The 20,380-nt window shown below is 29.0% G+C and overlaps 2 protein-coding genes across 7 annotated transcripts; one reads left to right on the top strand and one right to left on the bottom strand.

Moving 5' to 3' along the window:
• Window positions 1-325: 325 nt before the first annotated feature.
• Window positions 326-5,752, bottom strand: LOC114168661 (protein ZINC INDUCED FACILITATOR-LIKE 1-like). 2 transcript variants are annotated; one of them, XM_028053562.2, is made up of 18 exons: window positions 5,594-5,752; window positions 5,254-5,456; window positions 4,848-4,888; window positions 4,322-4,382; window positions 4,120-4,222; window positions 3,931-4,033; window positions 3,533-3,586; window positions 3,381-3,443; window positions 3,195-3,244; window positions 2,996-3,071; window positions 2,677-2,865; window positions 2,506-2,593; window positions 2,306-2,391; window positions 2,105-2,212; window positions 1,924-1,968; window positions 1,753-1,841; window positions 1,063-1,106; window positions 326-599 (listed from the first exon to the last, which is right to left on the bottom strand). In XM_028053562.2, exons 2-18 carry the CDS (start codon window positions 5,408-5,410, stop codon window positions 505-507), a joined length of 1,452 nt encoding a protein of 483 aa, XP_027909363.2. In that variant the 5' UTR covers window positions 5,411-5,456; window positions 5,594-5,752; the 3' UTR covers window positions 326-504. The 2 variants fall into 2 exon arrangements, with proteins under 2 accessions (XP_027909363.2, XP_085524673.1); XM_085668547.1 differs by lacking the exon at window positions 4,322-4,382 and having other exon boundaries at window positions 4,120-4,168; window positions 5,254-5,449; window positions 5,594-5,736.
• A 9,695-nt stretch (window positions 5,753-15,447) lies between these two features.
• Window positions 15,448-20,032, top strand: LOC114168660 (protein ZINC INDUCED FACILITATOR 1-like). Of its 5 annotated transcripts, none has more exons than XM_085668556.1 (18): window positions 15,448-15,569; window positions 15,698-15,838; window positions 16,363-16,403; window positions 16,627-16,687; window positions 16,779-16,881; window positions 16,972-17,074; window positions 17,177-17,230; window positions 17,311-17,373; window positions 17,504-17,553; window positions 17,666-17,741; window positions 17,884-18,069; window positions 18,152-18,239; window positions 18,367-18,452; window positions 18,546-18,653; window positions 18,760-18,804; window positions 18,906-18,994; window positions 19,359-19,402; window positions 19,559-20,032. In XM_085668556.1, exons 2-18 carry the CDS (start codon window positions 15,826-15,828, stop codon window positions 19,669-19,671), a joined length of 1,323 nt encoding a protein of 440 aa, XP_085524682.1. In that variant the 5' UTR covers window positions 15,448-15,569; window positions 15,698-15,825; the 3' UTR covers window positions 19,672-20,032. The 5 variants fall into 5 exon arrangements, with proteins under 5 accessions (XP_085524682.1, XP_027909362.2, XP_027909361.2 ...); XM_028053561.2 differs by having other exon boundaries at window positions 15,698-15,906; XM_028053560.2 differs by having other exon boundaries at window positions 15,485-15,573; window positions 15,698-15,906.
• The last annotated feature ends 348 nt before the right edge of the window (window positions 20,033-20,380 follow it).

Here is a 20,380-nt window from a genome sequence, read left to right as displayed (position 1 = left end):
TAAATGTAGATATGTATTTTGGTAGTTAAATTTACACACTTATCAAAATTGAAATATATGCAATAAGTGGAAATTAAGTAAAATCCAGATAGACATAACTAAAAAAATTCACAATTGGTCACTTAAAAAAACAATATAATGTATCTATGTGATGCCGACATGATTTCATTTAAATAAGTTTAGAGTATGCATAAGGCAAAAAAACAATGTAATGTATTTATGTCATGCCGACATGGTCTCATCATTTATTGTTGATAGATCAAATCTTCTCGTTAAAATTGTCCTATTTATTAAAAATATAAAAAATAAAAAATCTCTAAAAGTCTTCTAAGCAATAAAAGGCAACTATATTATGAGCTTTGATAATAACTAGATTTTATGACGCAAAATTTGATGCTACCTATGATAGAACAGTTTCTTAGAAAAGATTGACAATATCTTAAAGAGAAATTATGTGAATGATGTCTTCAGCAAAATTGATTGGAATCAGTGTAACCGATCCATTTAGTTTGTCCTCTTTTCGACAAGGAAAGGTTTGAACGTCATTAATGTTCCAACTGCTACAACGGTGTTCAGGACAAAGAACACCATCTGGGTGCCTGCAATTACATGTGCAACAATAACTAAATCAATAATATGAATTTCTTAAGATCAAATCTTCCATAAACTTCTTCATTTTATATAGAAAACAAATAAAATTTGTCTTTACATCAACTAAAATTAAATTACACTTTTAAGTAATTTGTTGAAGCTTTGGTTGCACTACATTAATACCTTTTTAGATTTAATAGCCTTTTTATTCCATGATTATTTTAATTTTATTCGAAACATTTATTAAGGGCTATTGTGAAATAAATTAAGGAAAATTATATTATAATTTTTATTTTTTTACTCTCATTTTTTATTTTCTGAGATGGTTTAGTATGTCATTAATTCTTTCAAAAAAAATAATAATACATTAATCTATGATTCAAGCTAAATTATGTAAAAAATAAAAAATGAGAATGAATCAAAAGATGAGAGTCTTAATATTATTGTCTACCATACTATGGAGCATCGTACCAGGGAGGAATGAAGCATCCATCCGCTTTTGTGACCAAGTTAATCTGCATTCACCATCATCATATCAGAAAATTAGAGATCATTTTCATTCTACTTTATGTTAAAATATAAGTTTTTAATTGAAATTTGGTTTTATTTAGAATGTTGCCCTTTTGATGCCTTCAAATATCACAGGTCAAAATGATCTTTTTTATCGATTTACCTTTCTAACTTGGTCAATTTGATGACAAGTGGCAACTACGAAAGATGCCCTTCAAAGTTAGGAAAAAAAAGAGACTCCGTTTGTCTGTCGAGTCTTTTTTTACTACCGAACATTAAAAACATAATATTTTAATACTTTTAAAATAATTTTAATATATTTTAAAATTTTAAAATTAATGTTTATCAGTAAATTTTGAAAGCACAACAGAAGAAGAATAAACAAAAACTAATAAAGAATCTAAAGTCGACGAAAAAACCATTTAAAGTACCAATTTAGTTAGACAAAAAAGGATCAAAATGAGATTTTCTAAACTGACGTAATCAAATTGAAACACAAAATTCAGGAGATGTACCAAACTTCTTTTATTATTATATCATATATGAAAATACCTGAACAAAAATGCTAGTGTAAAAAAAAAGTATCTTCTGACATGTTAAATAATCCTTGTAAATCAAAGAAAAAGCTGAATAAATCATAGGAACACTCACAATGCACCACCTGCAGCAGGGCCAAAAGCTTTGAAAAGAGACAAGCCTGTTATAGAAATGCCATTAGCAGCACCCCTTTGGTGTTGTTCCTATTTCCCAAATGAAAATTGTCATCATCAACACATAACTGGTCTCAACCATTGCACAGAAAGTAAAAGAATGAAACTTTACCACTGCTCGGTTTTGTAGAAGGAACAAACAAGTTGTAATGGTCACCTAAATCCAATGAAAGAGCACAATATTAATCAGTCAAGTTTTATAGCAGAAACCTTAGAACCAGTCAAGTTTTAGTGAATCAAATTCAATTTAAACCCTCATAATCACTAATAAGATATTAAAGAGGTGTACTTACAGCAAAAATGTTCTTCAGAATTGAAGCAATACTTAACACTGTGTGTAGTGCAAAGCCTGATAATGATCCAATGAAGGTGTAGCTTTGCAAAAGTGGTATGGTTAGTATCTGCATATGGTTCCAAAGTAACATGACATGTTAAAAGTAACAAAATATGAAACGTGGAAATGAAATAATTGCAGCAATTTGATGAAAACTAACCCCTGAGATTCGGGCAATTCCAATAGGTCCACTAGTTCTTCTCACAAATGGATACAGAGTAATTTGGTAAACGATAACTGCAAGACCTGAACATCTTTGAAGTCAGTAACTATTCATAGTATCAAATTTTTAAGGATGTAAAGTTAAATGGAAACATAATATATGACTAAAAATATTGTCATTTTCTGTTGTTTAAGTACCTGATATTGAAAGAACATTACCAACATCATTGGTTGTAAAGTTCAAACCCCCCAGTGTTTGAGGACTCACAGTCCATAACGAGAAAACCTAAAGGAAACATGAACGAATGTTGTTGTTCACTTAAAAATGCATAGATAAAGAAGAAAACTAAAAACAAAAGGAGAATATACCTCATGGTAAGCACCATCATGAAGGGAGAAAACACAAAAGATAATGATAGATGACATTAAGGGCCAGTTCAAGAGAAGTTTCTCCTTCTTTTGATTTGTCTTTTCTATTCCAACCACTCTGCTTCCAATTTCTAAAGCTTCAACACTGTCTATGGATTCATTGCAACAATCATGATTGTGAAGTGTTTCCTGCATATATTTTAAACACTGTTACTAGAAATGGTTCTGCATTATAAATTGTCATCATAAAATTGTGAACTAAATGTCACAAAACATATATATAGATACATCGATTTAAGTTAGAATCTGAGATACACACCGGAATCCAAATACAGCCAACAGCTACAACAAATGCAAATAAAGATATTATAAAGTTGGGGAAGAAGTAAGGAAACCTGCAGAATGATTCATGGTTTTGCAAATAAAAATCACCATTAGAGGGTAAAATCATAGAAAGACAAAACAAAGGAAAAATTGAATACTTTACTTTATCAAATTAAAAGCAGAAGTTAACTTACTTATCCCAAAAGGAACCCTTTGGAAACATATGTGGATATTTCTCCACAGGCTGCAATGACATTTTTTCAAGATGGAAAATGGTTGTTAGAATAAATTCTAGTCCTCAATTAAACAAGAATTTCACGTATCAATTCTATGAACATATACAAAATCCACATGGCAAAGAATATGGATAGTAAGTTAACCTGAGCCAGATAACCTCCCAAAGCTGGGCCAATGATTAAACCTGCACCCCAAGATGCAGTAACCTAAAAATAAATAAATCACACTTTGAATTATTGTTGTGGAAATGGTGTTCTAAGGGTTAGTAATATTAAAGAGTTGATGATGCTTTTACACTTGAGACTCCTAGAGCTTGGTATTCTTCTCGAAAAAGTTCAGTAGCATAGGCCTGTTAAATTGAGGAGTTAGACAAATAGATGTAAATTGAAGTTTGAAAGAGATCGAGCAAGCTATGTATCCAAGTGCATACACATTCAAATTTTGTATCTATGTTGGGGTGATGGGTCTATTTGTGGGAATGTCATAAGGGACAAATTATATGTCAGATGAGTCTAACCCATATAAGATATTGACATCACTTTTAACAAAAACATCGTGACAATGAATATATCAGTCTTTTTTTTCTTATAAGACATTTAATTTTGTCATTTTTATTTAATGTGAAACTTAGTCTCAGACTTGAATTACTTCCGACATGAAAGTTCTAACTATTAGAAGTTAAGAATATGATACCGTTACTGGTCCAAGCAAACCACTAAAGCATCCCAGAAGAAATCTCATGAGAACTGCCATCCAAAAACTCGTACTAAGGCCAAACAGTGTGTTGAAAATGACACTGAAATTGAGTGAGCGTTGATCATTTCAGAAGGTGAAAAAATATAACTTTGAAACAACATCCAATTTTTTGACAGATATACTTACATTGCAATAATCCCTATCATTATAACAGGCTTTCTACCATAGCGATCAGCTATAATTCCCCATATAACAGATGTCAAACATCTTCCAAACATGAAAGCAGAACCTGTAACATTTTTTTTTCATACATGCATCACTAATTATTATCTTGAAGGAATTGTTGAAGAGTTCAAAAGATGGAAACACTTCAAGGGCTCTATCTTACCCACATAACCAGCATAAAAACTGATATCAGCTTCTGTTTTTGCAATATTGAAATCCCTTACCTGGAAAAAAAATGTTGCATTATGTTGAGAATGAAGATTACTAATCATAACAGATTTGACTAATGGCCACTCATCAAATAGAACACTGTAACAGTCTGTGTTTACTTTTTAAGAATTAGGAATGTTGAGGAGTCTTTTAGCAACTATTTTGAGATAACTGAAAAGCTGACAATGAGGCTGGTTCTGTTAACATCTCATTGTTTCATAAAAATTAATATGATGATTCACATTTAATTATAATTAATCATATATGAAATTTTGAATTGATTCTATCACTCTACATTAAAAATATTGAATATATGGAACCAAGATACACCTAAAACCATCAAAATTTCACTAATCTGGAATGAGCATTTCTTATCTTCATTCTTTCATGATTATGTCACAATCAAAGTATACACATGATCAAGTCTTTTGTAATAATGAAAAGGCAACAACATAAACCCAGTAGATAGTTAAACTCACCATGAAATAGAGGTATGAAAAGAGAGATGATATAGGCATAGCTGTACAGAACAAATTAAAGTGACATCAGAGAAGATGCAGTTTCAACTAACTAATGGAGAAAGACAGAAAAAAGGAAACTGTTAAACTTCCATCAAAAAGGGTACAGAGAAAAGTGAAACAGAAAGAAAGAAAAATTATCTTTTGAAATTGGTTATATTGTTTTGAAAAATTATGACTACTTCTTTTTGATGCATTATACTGATTTTTTAATGCATTTCTAAAAAATGGCCTTAATTCCTCTTAAACTGTTATAGAAAAACAAAAATTTACTTTTTTTTCATTACTCACAACAGTTTGTAAAAAGCAAATAGAAGAGGCAACTGGTTTAGAAATGAAGATACTGAGAATAGAGTGAAATGCTCACAAGCACAAAGCACCACCATCCATATTATGAACAGATTCGTAAAGGGTACACCCTGTCCCTCACTCAACTCTTTGGCTTTGTCTACTCTGCAACCAGGGCAATTTTCGTAGTAGTACTTTCTCTCCAACAATGGCTTTTCAACATTCTCCCCTTCCATGTTTCTGATATAACCCCACCACTTGTTTCACTCTGTTCCCTTTTTCCTACACCATTTTGCATGCATCAGTCATTCAGACCCAGAAAAGATTATCAGAAACGATGTCGAGTCACTGCGTTTGTTTTGAAGCACAAAATGGAAAAAAGAGAAAACAAGAAACAGAGACCGAGGAAAGAAACGTACACGAAACAAAAATGGAACATGAACTACGAGGTTTCTCACGACGCGTTTACAACTAGAGTCAGGAGTAAGGTGGTGGACTTGTCTGAATAGTATGTATAATGTGTCGAGTCCTAATAATCTGTCAGAATGGTTAAGTTAAAATTGAAAAAAACGTTGAACCAAATTAATGCATCTGAATTTTGACATCATCTTTTTATTTATTGTTTCTAGGAGCTTAGCTTAGTTTGTATGTACATGGAATAATTTATAGTTTTAAGAAATAATATATTTTATTGAAATAGATTTAGAGAGTAAGTTTAAATTTAAATGTGAGTTTTTAAATATGTTTTTGTTCTGAAATCTGAAATTAGTTTCTCAAAAATTTTAATTAATCTAGTTATTTATATTTAAATAGACGTGAATTTAGTTTTTTAACCAAATTTTGTTAAGTTTATACGAGGTTTCAAGTGTATTTTATTATAGTATTTGAATTGTTTACACCGTTTGACACATTTTTATTTTAATGTTAACTTAAATATTATCATAAAATGCGTTTAAAATGTTAAATAAACTTAACCAAATTTGATAAGAATGACTAAATTTACACATTTTTAAATATAAATGACTAAATTGATACAAAATTTTGAAGAGAAACTAATTTCAAAATTTACTAAAACTTAAAGGAAAAAAAATATATTAAATCATATCTAATCTAATACTTATGTGGAGATACCGAACCTAGAAATCAAAGGAGATTCTAAGATAAATCTAAATCCTTATTAGAATAAACTTTTATTTCAATTATATATTATAATTTTTATTTTACGATTATGTAATATGAGATTTAAAAAAAAAATTGTGTATTAAAATTTAAAGTAAAATAATTAAATGTAAAAAAAAACTGAAACATAGTTGATGCTTTCTTCATGGGAAGGTTATTGTTGAGCTGGAAAATTATAGATGGTGGTGTTGTGGTTGGTTGGGTATTATTAGTGTAATAAATTCCCTGAATCTCCTGATTCAGTGTTGCATTTGGCACCAATTCAGTGTATTATATCAATACACGGTGCAAGCATTAAGACATGTCAGAGACTCCATGCTCAAACAACAAGACATGCTTTAAGGAATAATTGTTTCCGAATATTTTCTATCTACAACGTTTTTAAGTTTTTAAATTCCTCCAAAATCTTAATTTTAGTGTTGCTCACTAATTAATAATATCGAGTTAACAAGTTGCATCATTATAATAAGTTACTTAATTAAACTTTAGAAACTATGTATTTAAAAATAATATAAGTTTGAATGTTTTTTCTCTGCAACTATTTTGACCTGGGGTGGGGTAGGTTCACCTATCATCATTCCATTAAACGTGAAATAGTATTAATATTCCTGAACCTTTTCGTCGTTAACTGCCCAGTGGTTTTCGTTTTATTATAATAATTGTAAGCTGTTTTATACATGGTTTAAAAAGAGTGTGTAAAATAATAGTGATATACTTTTTTATAAAAATTTATATATTAGACATGATTTTAAATATTAGTATTGCTAGAAAGCATTACATACAACGAAGAAAACGAATAAAAACATATATGACATAAAATAAATGTATGCTCACTAATATACAATCACTCGCCAAAAATAAAATAACTATATAATGGGAATGTTAACAAATTCTCTAATATTTTTTTTTTATAAAATAAATTTCACTTAATAAAAAAATTGACCACTCAAACAACTGAATACTTGAAACTAATACTAAATAAATAAGACTAAAAATATATATACATATTATAACGTTCTTTTTTAATAGCTTAAAACTAATAAGGTTAAAATACTCTATTAGTCCTCATTTTGTACCAAAATCTCAATTTGATCCTCGTATGTTTATTAGTCTCAATTAAGTTCACGTTTTTGTAAATTAGTATCAATTAGGTCCTTTTCGTTAGTGTAGAACTAACACGTTAAGTAGGTGTCACGTGTCAGCTCCTCGTTTTTTGAATTTTTTGAATTTTTTTTGAATTTTTTTTTGAATTTTTAAATTTTTTTAAAATATTTATGTCACGTGTCACGTTTGTAGTGTGCCACATGTCAATCTAATATGGTGAGCGGGTAGTTGATATCCCAATGCTTTCCTGTTTCCCGTGTGCACCCTTTCCCATGTCTTTCTTGGTTGGTAAACCGGCGCTATCTTGCTGCTGGATGTTTTTGATCAATAGAACAGGAAGAGGAGCAAAATGAGAAATCAAAGAAAGGAAATGATACGAAATCAATTTAGTATTAGTAAACGCTTTCTTCAAGATGGTAATGGTATAGTGGTCCTAATTTCGGGACTTTCCTTCTTGATCTTCAAGATGGTTATTGTATGAATCTCAATTTGGTCCTCATATTTGTTAATTTGATTTGATTTAAGTCCCAAATTTTTTTAAAAATTTTCAATTTTAGGCGCTCCAAATTTAGACCAAAATTTACTTTTATATAATGTTATGATTATTTTTATTAAAATTGATATTTTTATTAAATATATTAATAATATTAATTGTATTTAATATTAAAATTTTAAATATATTTATTTTAATTTGTTATAAAATTATTTTAAAATTTTACATCTGAATTTATAAAGTTATTATTTTTAAGTCAACTCTAAAATATTATTGATATAGAATGTTATACAAATATTTCGAATATAAATTTATTAATCTATATATTTATAATTTTAAAATAAAATTTAAATAAATTTTAATGTAAAATATAAATTTAAATAAATTAAATATTGTTAAAAATATGTAATAGAAATATCACTTGTAATAAAAGTATTATCATTACAATTATATAAAATTTAAATTTGGTCTATATTGGAGCATCTAAAATTGAAAATTTTTAAAAAAATTTGGGACTCAAATCGAATCAAATTAACAAATATGAGGACTAAATTGAGATTCATACAATAATTTGACACGTGTCACCATACTAGATTGACATGTGGCACACTACAAATGTGACACGTGGCATTTTTAAAAAAAAATTAAAAAATTTTAAAAAAACGAGGAGCTGACAAATGACACCTACTTAACGGTGTTAGTTCTACACTAATAGAAAGGATCTAATTGATACTAATTTACAAAAATGAGGATCTAATTGAGACTAATAAAAATACGATGACCAAATTGAGATTTTGGTACAAAAATGAGGACCAACGAAGTATTTTAACCAACTAATAAATAAGATGTTTCATTATAATATTCAAAACAGGTCATCTAGTGAGTGTATAAAGTATATTTAACCATGTCAAAGCGGGTCAGATCCATCGAATTGGCATGTCAGCCCGCCAAGAAAAGGGCAGGTCAGGTTGAAGTTTCTAACCCGCCAACCTGCTATGGTTCGAATCGCCTAATTCGCCAAATTGGCGGGCCACCCGCACTAGCCCACCAACCTGTTTTTTTTTTATGTTTAAAAATAAAAGATAATTAAAAAAATAAGTTTTCTATATTATATAAACATATTTATATACATAAAAAAATTATAAACAAAAACTATAAAAAAGTTAAAAGAAAATTAAATAAAAATAAAAATGAAAAGTGGCAAGCCAGCCCGTTCTGAGACGGGGCGGGTTGTAGTATCCAATTTGTTTCGTAGTGGCGGGCCAGCTAGACCCGACCCGTTTTTTGCGGGCTAAGGGCGGGGCGGGCCAAAACGGGCCGAACTGGCCCGTTTTGTCACCCCTAAGTATATTAATATGGTTTACAAAAAATAAGACAATAAAAATATATCATTTATACAAACCAACTAAACAACTAAACCAACAAGCTCTATATATAAACTAATCACTACTAAAGCTCCTCGAAACCTTTACCTGCTCTAACTGATAGTTCTTCACCCTCCACAAGTGCCTCTAAACCTGCAACTTCATTTGCTCCCACCAAAATGGTAATCATCGCAAAAGAAGAAAACGACATAAGACCAAAAAGTGCAAGGGTAAGCTAATTATACAAGAACAATCATACCTCACAAACAACAAATTTTATTATAATTATCATAAGGGATCAAGATCACACACATGTATTTTATCACACTCTCTAGAACACGACTTATCCAGATAAGTGCAACTTGCGTAGAACTAGGGATGCTATGTTTGATGACCTAATTTTTTTTTTTGGATGTTACAACTATTTTCTATATTATACTTATAAACAAAAAATATTTAACACATAATTTTACAATAACATATAACATATTTAAAATATTCACATATACATATATTTATATGCATCTTAAATTTACATCATTTGATACATATTATATTTTCTACACTAGAAGAGGAAGAAATATTATTTATTTACAGTTTCCCCCTCATATGTTAACCTTTAAACATGTGGGGAAAAAAGGTTACGGATAGGATTCACTAGGACTATTAGGGAAATAAAAAGTGAGTTCAATCTGCCCTTGCAGGATAACTGGTGCATTTGGAGCATTTAGGAATGTAATGATAGAATTTCCGATCCCTTTAAATGTTGCCGAACTATTTAACACATTGATTTGCCATACATTTCCTAGAAATACGGCTACTATGTATGTTGACAAGGAATGGGTCAGACATGTTAGGGGTAGCCATCTATGATGAGATTATAATTTTTTTTTTGTACAAAATCATAAAATAGGAAAGTGAGACAGATATCACAAAATATAGCATATCTCAATAAAATAAAATAAAATAAAAACTCTTTCAAATTCATGAAACTAGGTTTTTATCATATTTTATAAAGATTTTGATTAATTTTGTAGTGACTAGTCAGGATAAATGATCATGGCCAACAAGATAACCCAAGAACATCTCATCTTGAGTAATATCCACTCATTTAAATTCCCAAGGTCATACTTCCAACTACAATAATCAAATCTTTATTTATCATAATTTTTATTTTGATATTAAATCATATAATTGTATAAATAAATAAATAGAATTAATGCATAACTAAAAATAAATAAAATGAATAAAGAGGACCAGTACGTGACTAGAAATAAATAAATAAATGAGAGTAAATATAAATTAAATAATTAGGACCAGTGCATAAATAAATATGAATATAAATAAATAAATAACAATGGGAACTAAAATATAATTTAAAATGAGGTTAGGGACACCTCACTTAAAATAAATATAAAAATAAAAATAATTATAAAAAAGATAAAAAGATAATAAAAGGAAAAAGATAATGTAATCATTGCATTCATTTAAATTGAATTTAATCTCCTTTATTTTTGCTATTTTAGTTTGATAAGGATTCATTGTTCAGAGATTTTTTTTTTCTTTTCACAATGAAAGGATAGAATCCACGTGCTAATGTCACTAAGTCATTAAATGTTACATTATCTTATAATTTCTTCATTTTTTATTAGATATAGTAATAGTTTTCTGACTTTATTCACTGTTGCATTATATATTTGTTACTGAATTTTATGTTTATCCATTTTCTTTAGAACTTTTATATATATAAATATTTGAATATTAATCTAATCATTTTAAGTGTTTTCCTTTATTCGTTCCTACTTGCATTCTTTTATATATTTTGTTCTCTACACATATATTTATATATTGTCAAGCCTATATATAATTTGTAGTATTATTATATTGGTATTAGTTAATTAGTTTTGATTTCCTATATACTTATAAAGGTTATGTGTTCACAATTTATGATATTAGATACATTATTATTTCTAATAATAATAATTTTAAAATATTTATAATATAATACATTGTTTAATAGAATTATTGCATTGAATTTTATTTATTTATTTATTTTGTGGATGTTACACTATGCACTTGTGGTGGTGGAACAACCTACATACCCGAGCTACCACACACAAACTCTCATTACCTAATCATTCCCCTCTACATGAGTATGAACGACTAGTAGCTCCTCACGATGTAACAGTTCTATCCTTAGTGCACACCCTAAAGATTTAAGCATTCAATGGGATTCCATACCTTGGAACACCTTCCCTGGGAATACCCTCACATTATCACCAATTACAATTATCATAATAAAGTCTTCACAAGATCCTCATACCCATAATCATACATCAACATATCTTATCATATACATTCTTAATCTCCTTTTCATTTTCACATATAAATAATTTCATCTCAATCAATTACAATCTCATATACATACACAAAGTATATCAAAACAGTGAAAATCATTTATCTAACTACAAACTTCAAAACAAAGATCCCACCGATCAAAGCGAAGATTTGCGTGTTTAGGATCAGATGGTCCACTAGAACCCATTGACTTCTAGCCCCCAATGGTTCAAAAGTAGCATCCAACAAGACCAAGTCAAAAGTAGCCCCCAATGGCCTAGCACCTGACGACATTGTAACGGCGCCCAATGGTGTATCAAGAACAACAATTTGGCGAAAAAATTGATTATGTGTACTTGACTAATTGGGCACTTTCTCTTTTAGTGTTTTTTATTCCAAATGGTTTTAGAGAGTTCAAAACTGATACCCAATCACTCAAAACACATATCCAAACCTATCCCCAAATCAAGATCAAACACAGTCAAATATCAAACAGTTCATCATACAACTCATCATTCAACAAACCATATCACAATTAACTATCAAAACGATCAATTCAACCGAAAACTAGCTTCCCTTACCTAACAAAACAACTCCATAGACCCAAATAACTCTAAGAGTACCAAACGCTCGTAATTCCACAAGATGCTCTATCTGCACGTAGAAACATCACAAGAACGACTAGGACATACCTTTATGATCACATAAAATAATAGTGACATATTTTTTATTAAAATTTTATATACTAGACATTATTATAAAGATTAATATTTCAACAAAAGCAGTTTAATAATTATATGCTATTGCATAGAAAGCAATGTATACAAGAAGAAAACGAATATAAAAACATAAAGATACTAAAAGAAATCTATGCTCACTAATATACAATCGGACGCCAAATCCAAAATAACTATATAAAAAAAAAATTGGACATTGATACTAATATGAAACAAGTCTAAAGTAATAATATAAAGAGGAATATTAAACTAAAAAAATGTTATAACTCCATAATTTGTCATTATCTGTTTATTTTTCTCTAAGAACCTTAAGGGTCAAACTAAGGATAAAAGAAGGATTGACAAACATATGTAACCACAAGTTATAAAAATATCTATAACAAAAAATATGTTAATACTAATATAAGAAAAAAAAAAACTACCAATATATTTTAGGATTCGTCTCGAGAGATATAAGTTGAACTATCACTACCATATGTTTACTATCCTAACATCACCTAATATTTTCATCAAAATTTTAAATATTTTTTTTAATATTCACACCCACAAATTAAAAGGTTATTATTAGAGGTAGAATAGGTAAGTAGATATGTCAAAACGAATCACCTGATTCGACACGATCCGACCTACTACGAGTTGGTGGGTTAATTGAGTTGACTCAATTAAAATAAATTTAATTTTTTGTTTTTCTTCAATCCCCAAAAATTTTACAATTTTTCATATAAGTCCTAAATGGAAGTCCTGTATACATTAATTAGCATTTAATTTTGACCGTCCAAAATTTACTCATCTCATATAAATATGAAATACCGGATATAGAAGCTTTCTATTTGCTTAAGTAAGTGGAGGTTTGAAAATTAGGAAGGCGAAATAGATGTTATTGACCAGGTTAATCATGCTTTATGATAAAAACAAAAGGATAATAAATTTTGAAGAAAATGTTGGGTTATTACATGGATGAAATGATCTTGGGGACCATGAATGTGATTTTTTATCCTCCTTCTCGTAAAAGAAGCAAAACATCACATCTAAGAGATAGAAATGGATTACCCATCTTTGTTTTTTTATGAAAAAAAATATATATACAAAGCTTCAACAATTGATTGACCAATATTCAATCAAGTAACATAGAACATGACTTTCACTTCATAAAAAATAAAACATTTATTTCTTTATTAAATATTCAATTTTGTATATACCAACTTTTCAAAATATGTTTTTCTTAATTGAAAACAATTTAAAAATAATACTACTTTTATTAAACATGACACCCGATGATTTTCCGTTTAAGAAAAGCACTATATAAAGTGCAAAATCAATAAAGAATAAATATATTTATATAAAAAGAGTATAACACAATTATCAATTCAAAATCGCTAACATAATAAAGTTAATTCTTTTTTATAAATTATTTATCTCATATACTCGAATTTTAATTCACATTTCAATTCCTAAAACTAATTTATATAAACTTATATTTTCTTTTTGGGAAGTTTTGATGAAGTCTTAACATTCTTAAATAAACTTAACTGAACTTTAGAAATACAAAAATGTGATTAGAGTACACATTAGGTGTCCACTTTAAAATTTAGAATTAAAAGAATAATTTTTCAATATTTTTTTTATAAATTTTAAAGGAAAAAACATAAAAATGGTATTATAGTGTTCATGCGCTAACCATGTAAAATAATTCTATATTAACCTTTAATTACTACAAACCATAGTGTGATCTTTTATATTTATTATAAAACTCAACCCATTAATCATATAACAATTTGTAATTTGATGATATTAAATAACTTATTTCTCTCAAATAAGATATGATTTTATTGTACGACTGAAGTAAGTGACAATTTTATTCGAAAATAGAGCTTATTTAGTTACACTATTAACCCAAAATATTTATTGTTTGTTGAATAATCTAATTAATTGCTTTTAGTGATTTCTCAACCCTTTTTCTCCATAACAAATTTAAATTTAAAAATTCATAAAACAAACTTTTATAAAGCTGCAACTGAATGTCTCCTTTCCATATTCAACGGCTGATTTTTTTTTTTTTATAGTCAAAATTATTACTTCTTTAATAATTAAAGTCTAACATATTAATTTGTCCTTTAAAAGTGACATCAAATAGAAAAAAAAAGCAAATGAAGTCACTTTATCATTCTCACAGATCATTGTCCCTTTACCCATTTCTCAACCATGTGTGCAATAATGGTACTCCTATAATGAGAAAGGAACATGTTATATAATACAACTTATCTCTTCAAAAAATTTCTAAATAATTTGTATATATAATCTGCATTTTATTAACAAGTTATTATTATTATTATTATTATTATTATTATTATGTTTTATAATATTACATTTTAGTCATTAAAGTGTTGTAATTTATTTTAAAATTAAAGACATGACTAAAAATAAACTTTAAACTCAATCTAACCTCATAAAACAATACCTCCTCTCAGCTACTAAAATTTAATGATTTTAAGTTATGCAAGTTAAGAAAAAAATCTTTAAATTTAATTTAACTTCACAAATCTAGTTTTTAAATCAGGATTTACAAAAATTTATTATAGGGTTAAATAAACTTTTTATTCCTTTTTTAAGTTTAAGTAAAAATTTAAATTAGTTTATTTTTTAAATTTTGAAATTTTAACCTAATTTAATTTTTTATCTTTAAAAATATTTAAATTTAATTGTTTTAATAAGATTTTATTTAATTTATTTAACATTTTAAATACGTCTTATGATAATAATTGTGTTGTTTATATTGTTTGACATATTCTTATTTAAGTGTTAAAAAAAAAACGTGTTTCAAATATTAAATAAATTTAAAATAATTTAGTTATAAAAATTAAATTTACACATTTTTTTAAATTGATTCAAAGTTTTTAAAAAGACTAATTTTAATTTTTTGACTTTTAAGAAAAAACGACATATTTAACACTTATATTATGTTCAAAAACTAGTTTTTATCTTTTAGTTGACGTAAGCCTCCTAACAAAAGTATATACTATTTAGACTTTCAAACTTTTTTTTTTTCTGAACTAAATTACAATTCTTACTAGCATAATAAGAGCTCAAAGTTATTTATAGAGGATAAAGGAGGATTTGGATTGTTTATTCTTGCACCGCCAAACCTACGACAAAGTTCGAGAGTCTTCTCCTTTGGTCGTGTGTATGTTCGTTTCCCCAACCGATGTCTGTTTTTCATTATGTGCTTCATAACAAAGTGACTTTGACTCATCTTTTACGATACCATGATCTTTTCTGGGTTTGAATGATGCATGCATGTAAAATGTGTAGGAAAAAGGGAGCACAGAGAAACAAGTGGTGGGGTTCTCTCAGAAACATGGAAGAAGAGAACGTTGAACAACCATTGTTGGAGAAGAAGAAGAAGAAGTACTACAAGAACTGCCCCGGTTGTAAAGTGGATGAATCCAAAGAGTTGAGTGAGGGACATTTTGTACTCTTCACAAAGCTTTTCATCGTGTGGATGCTCGTGCTCTGTGCTTGTAACCATTTCACTCTCTTTCCACCATTATTGCAAAACTTGCTTCTGCTTTTTCTTCATTCCTCTCAACTCATTCCTTTATTAAAAACAACTCAAGACAAAAACATCTATTACTGGAGCTTATTCTAACGCACTTATTAAATGATGTTTATCTTAACTGTGTTAAACGATTTTTCTGTTATTATTCCGTTTCTGTTTCTTATGTTCTGTACATAAAAGAACTTTATGTGTATACTAATTATACTGCATCTTTCTTTATCAAGTTATTATCTTTTATTATTATTGATTCAAATCCAACAGTTTTCTTGATAGAAATTTTGTGTGTTGTGTTGCTAAAACAGGAAAAACTTCGGTTCATCCTTTTTCTTTTCTTGAAGAAAACAAATCAGTGTTTTAATGTTGTCATTTTTTGTCTCCCGAATCAGTTGCTAATCTCACTTTCTTCTGTTCTGTACAGCATTGCCAATATCATCTCTCTTTCCTTTCGTTTATTTCATGGTGAGTTTAACCATCATTACTGGTTTACTGGAACATTCTCACTCGATGTAAACTATGATTTGTTATGATTAACAAATCATAACAAATCCAGGTAAGGGATTTGTTATGATTTGTTATTATGGTTTTGTTATTTGTTATGAATTACTCAAGAAAAAAAGTTTTTGATTAATGATTAACTTTATGCTGGTGCACATGTCCTCAATGATTGAAAATTTATTTCCAGGTAAGGGATTTTAATATTGCGAAAACAGAAGCTGATATTAGTTCTTATGCTGGTTACATGGGTAAGATTACTTCTAGTATTTCCATTTTTTGAAGTCTTCAATTCTCGTAGGCTATTTATTTGTGATGTCTGCATAATACAAAATGTTGCAGGTTCTGCATTTATGCTTGGAAGATGTTTGACATCTTTATTTTGGGGAACTATAGCTGATCGCATTGGTCGAAAACCTGTTATAGTTATAGGAATTACTTCAGTGTAAGTATATATGCAAATGAATTTCAAGCTTTCTTTATATTTTGCTTTGAAGTTTCCAATAATCATCAATACTTACTTACTTGATTTCAGCGTCATTTTCAACACACTATTTGCCCTTAGCACAAGCTTTTGGATGGCTGTTATCGTGAGGTTTCTTCTGGGATGTTTAAATAGTTTGCTTGGACCAGTGAAGGTATCATATTCTTAAAACTCCAAACAGTTACCAATTTCATGTTTCATCCACAAGTACTTGGATACCAATTTTAAATTTGTGCACATTTAACTTGTTCAACAGGCCTATGTCACTGAACTTCTTCGTGAAGAACACCAAGCTCTTGGACTCTCAACAGTAAGTATCACCAGCTATTCTACATAGTTCTTAGAACTGATTTTGCACACTAGCTATTTGAATTTATGATTTGGGTTTAGGTAAGTGCAGCTTGGGGTGTAGGTTTAATTATTGGTCCAGCATTGGGAGGCTATTTGTCTCAGGTACTATTTTTATATTCTTCTTCATCTGAACCATATGGTAGATAGATATTAGTTTGTAACAGATGTTTTGACACCTCAAATTCTGTATTCATCTGCATTTTCTAATACTTTGGAAAAAATTTCATTGCAGCCAGTAGAAAAGTATCCTCATATATTTCCAAAGGATTCCTTTTGGGATAAGTAAGTAGTATTTTGGATTCAATTTTCATGTCTCGTTTGTCTTTCTACCATTTTATCATGTCTCAATTTTCAATTTTCTGATTTTCATTTTCCCAAACATGTGTTTGTGCAGGTTCCCATACTTCTTACCCAGTTTTGTAATATCAGCACTTGCATTTGTAGTAGCTATTGGCTGCATCTGGATTCCGGTGTGTAAAGATTTTTTTTACCCTCTTGATTATGTATTGTGGATGTTGTTTTAACATTTTAATGATGACATTGTATATCATGAAAAATCCTTCTTGTGTGTTTTTCTCAGCTTAGCTAATGCAGTTGTTGAAATACCTGCAGGAAACACTTCACAACCACCATGGTAGCGATGAATCCCTAGATGATTCCAATGGTTTAGAAAATGGAAGAAGTGGTGGTGGCAATGAAAATATCCAAAAGAACGAAAACCTCTTCCTTAATTGGCCCTTAATGTCTTCTATCATTCCATATTGCATCTTCTCACTTCATGATATTACTTGTCTAGAGGTATGATACATCTTGTTTGGATATTTCCTGTTTTTTTCTGTGTTTCTGACTGAACAACATTCATTCATCCTTGTTTCTTTAGGTTTTCTCCTTATGGGCTGTTAGTCCTCAAAGGCTTGGGGGTTTAAACTTTACAACTGATGATGTTGGTAATGTTCTTTCAATATCAGGTGCATCTCTGGAACAAACAAAACATTCTTATTACTGTTGGACTTAAATTTTGGAAGTGTTTTTCTTTTGATTTTGACAGACACAGAGATGTGAAAACTTTTACTCTGTGACTTCTCAAATGTTCAGGTCTTGCACTTATCGTTTACCAAATTGCCATATATCCATCTGTGGAAAAAGCTACTGGACCTGTTTCTATTGCCCGGATCTCTTCTGTGAGTTTTCATCTGATTCTGGCAATTATGTCATTTCAACATTTCATTTTTTGTTATTTGAAATGTGTTCTGTTACTTTGGTCCCATATGCAGATATTATCAATACCTCTTTTGCAAAGCTACCCTTTCATAGCATTGTTGTCAGGCTTGGCACTATACATAGTATTAAGTATTTTTACAATCCTAAAGAATGTTCTGTCTGTAAGTACACCTCTGCAATCATTTATTAGTGATTTTGAGGATTGATTCAGAAAAGTTTGTGTGTTCTACAAATTTGACTGATTTTACTCTCTTTTGTCGGATTTAGATCACCATTATAACCGGTTTGCTCCTTCTACAAAACCGAGCAGTGGTAAAATTTTGGATAATTCTATGTCCTCTGATTATATGAAATTGCGGAGAGTAGTTTTTGATGGAATTGTTGCATGTATAACATGTTGATTTGGAAAACAGGAACAACACCAAAGAGGTGCAGCTAATGGAATTGCTATGACAGGCATGTCTCTATTCAATGCTATTGGCCCTGCTACAGGTGGTACAGTGTAAGTTTTCCTATGATTTCTTCAACTTTTGTTCCACTTATTTTTTCATTCCTCCCATAATATCTTCATTTTTTCTTCGTATTTTTCTCTTTTAAAAGTATTTATAGTGAAGTTTGTCCAAACTTACCCCAAATCCACTTAGACACTTTAGTAGTTGAATATTTTTTCATTAGCAGATATTTTTTTCTAATCCACGTACTTTCATGTTGAAAGTTCCACATTCACTAGAGATAAGACCAATTTAGAGTATACATGTGGATGCAAACCTCACCTTACAAGTTAGTTTGTGAAGTTAAATTAGGTTTAAAGTTCATTTCTCAGCATTTCTATCTCCAATTTTCTGATATGATGATGGTGAATGCAGACTAACTTGGTCACAAAAGCGAATGGATGCTTCATTCCTCCCAGGTACGATGATCAGCTATTTTATTTGTTCTGGTTTTTGTTTCATATGACCGATTATAGATACACTATATATGATGTCAAGATAGTTATTAAAGGCATTGGTTCTTTTACCAGTTGTAGTATATTACTAGGAGCTTAGTGTTGTACATTTATTTGCAGGCACACACATGGTGTTCTTTTTCCTGAACATAGTTGAAGCAATTGGATTACTCATGATGTTCAAACCATTCCTTGTTGAAAAAAAGAAAACAAACATAGATCAGTTACAGTGATACCAATCAAATATGCTGAAGAACTTTTTTCAGCCATTGTTCTCTTTTGAAGGAAGTGATGGTAACTAGAAGCATCAAGTTTGTAATAACTGGGACTAATGATTGTGAATCTGGTTTGATGACACCTACTCAATGGAAAAAGGCATACAGAAAAACAAAATTAGATAAAAAATGTGTAAAATTGATGAATAATCTTTAGGAGCTTGAACAAACTTGTGAGTGTATATTATGTTATACAATTTTATTATTTAGTTATGTTGTTAAGATTATTTGTGGAAGTGGTGAATGTATTCTTTTTGAGTTGGGGAGAGGGTATAAGTGTATATTCTCTTAGTAATGTTATTGGTTTGTTATGTTAAAATATCTTGTTTTTCTTTATTGTGTGTGTGCAATAAAAATAGTGCATCAATAACTTTTTTATATAAAATAAATTCATACTATGTATATATAACATTTAAATTTTGAAAAAGAAATCATATGATTATTTCAGAAGCATAATTATTATCTTTGTATCTAAGGAATAAATTATTTATTTTTTCATTGAAATAAATGTTATGCTGAAAGTCACTTAAATTTTATTTTTTCTCAATGTGTTTTTCATAATTCTTCTCTTTTTAAGTTTCATTTAATGAAACACAGTTTGAAAATTAAAAGAAAAAATAAAAATAAAAGGTAACCATAACAATTTATGGTTGTACGTTGCTAATAT

Source organism: Vigna unguiculata, chromosome 11 (genome assembly GCF_037176805.1).
Source record: "Vigna unguiculata cultivar grain cowpea cultivar isolate G323 ecotype 2 chromosome 11, ASM3717680v1, whole genome shotgun sequence".
NCBI classification, from domain to species: domain Eukaryota; kingdom Viridiplantae; phylum Streptophyta; class Magnoliopsida; order Fabales; family Fabaceae; genus Vigna; species Vigna unguiculata.
Note: the sequence above shows the minus strand (reverse complement) of the source record. Positions and strands in the feature narration are given on the sequence as shown.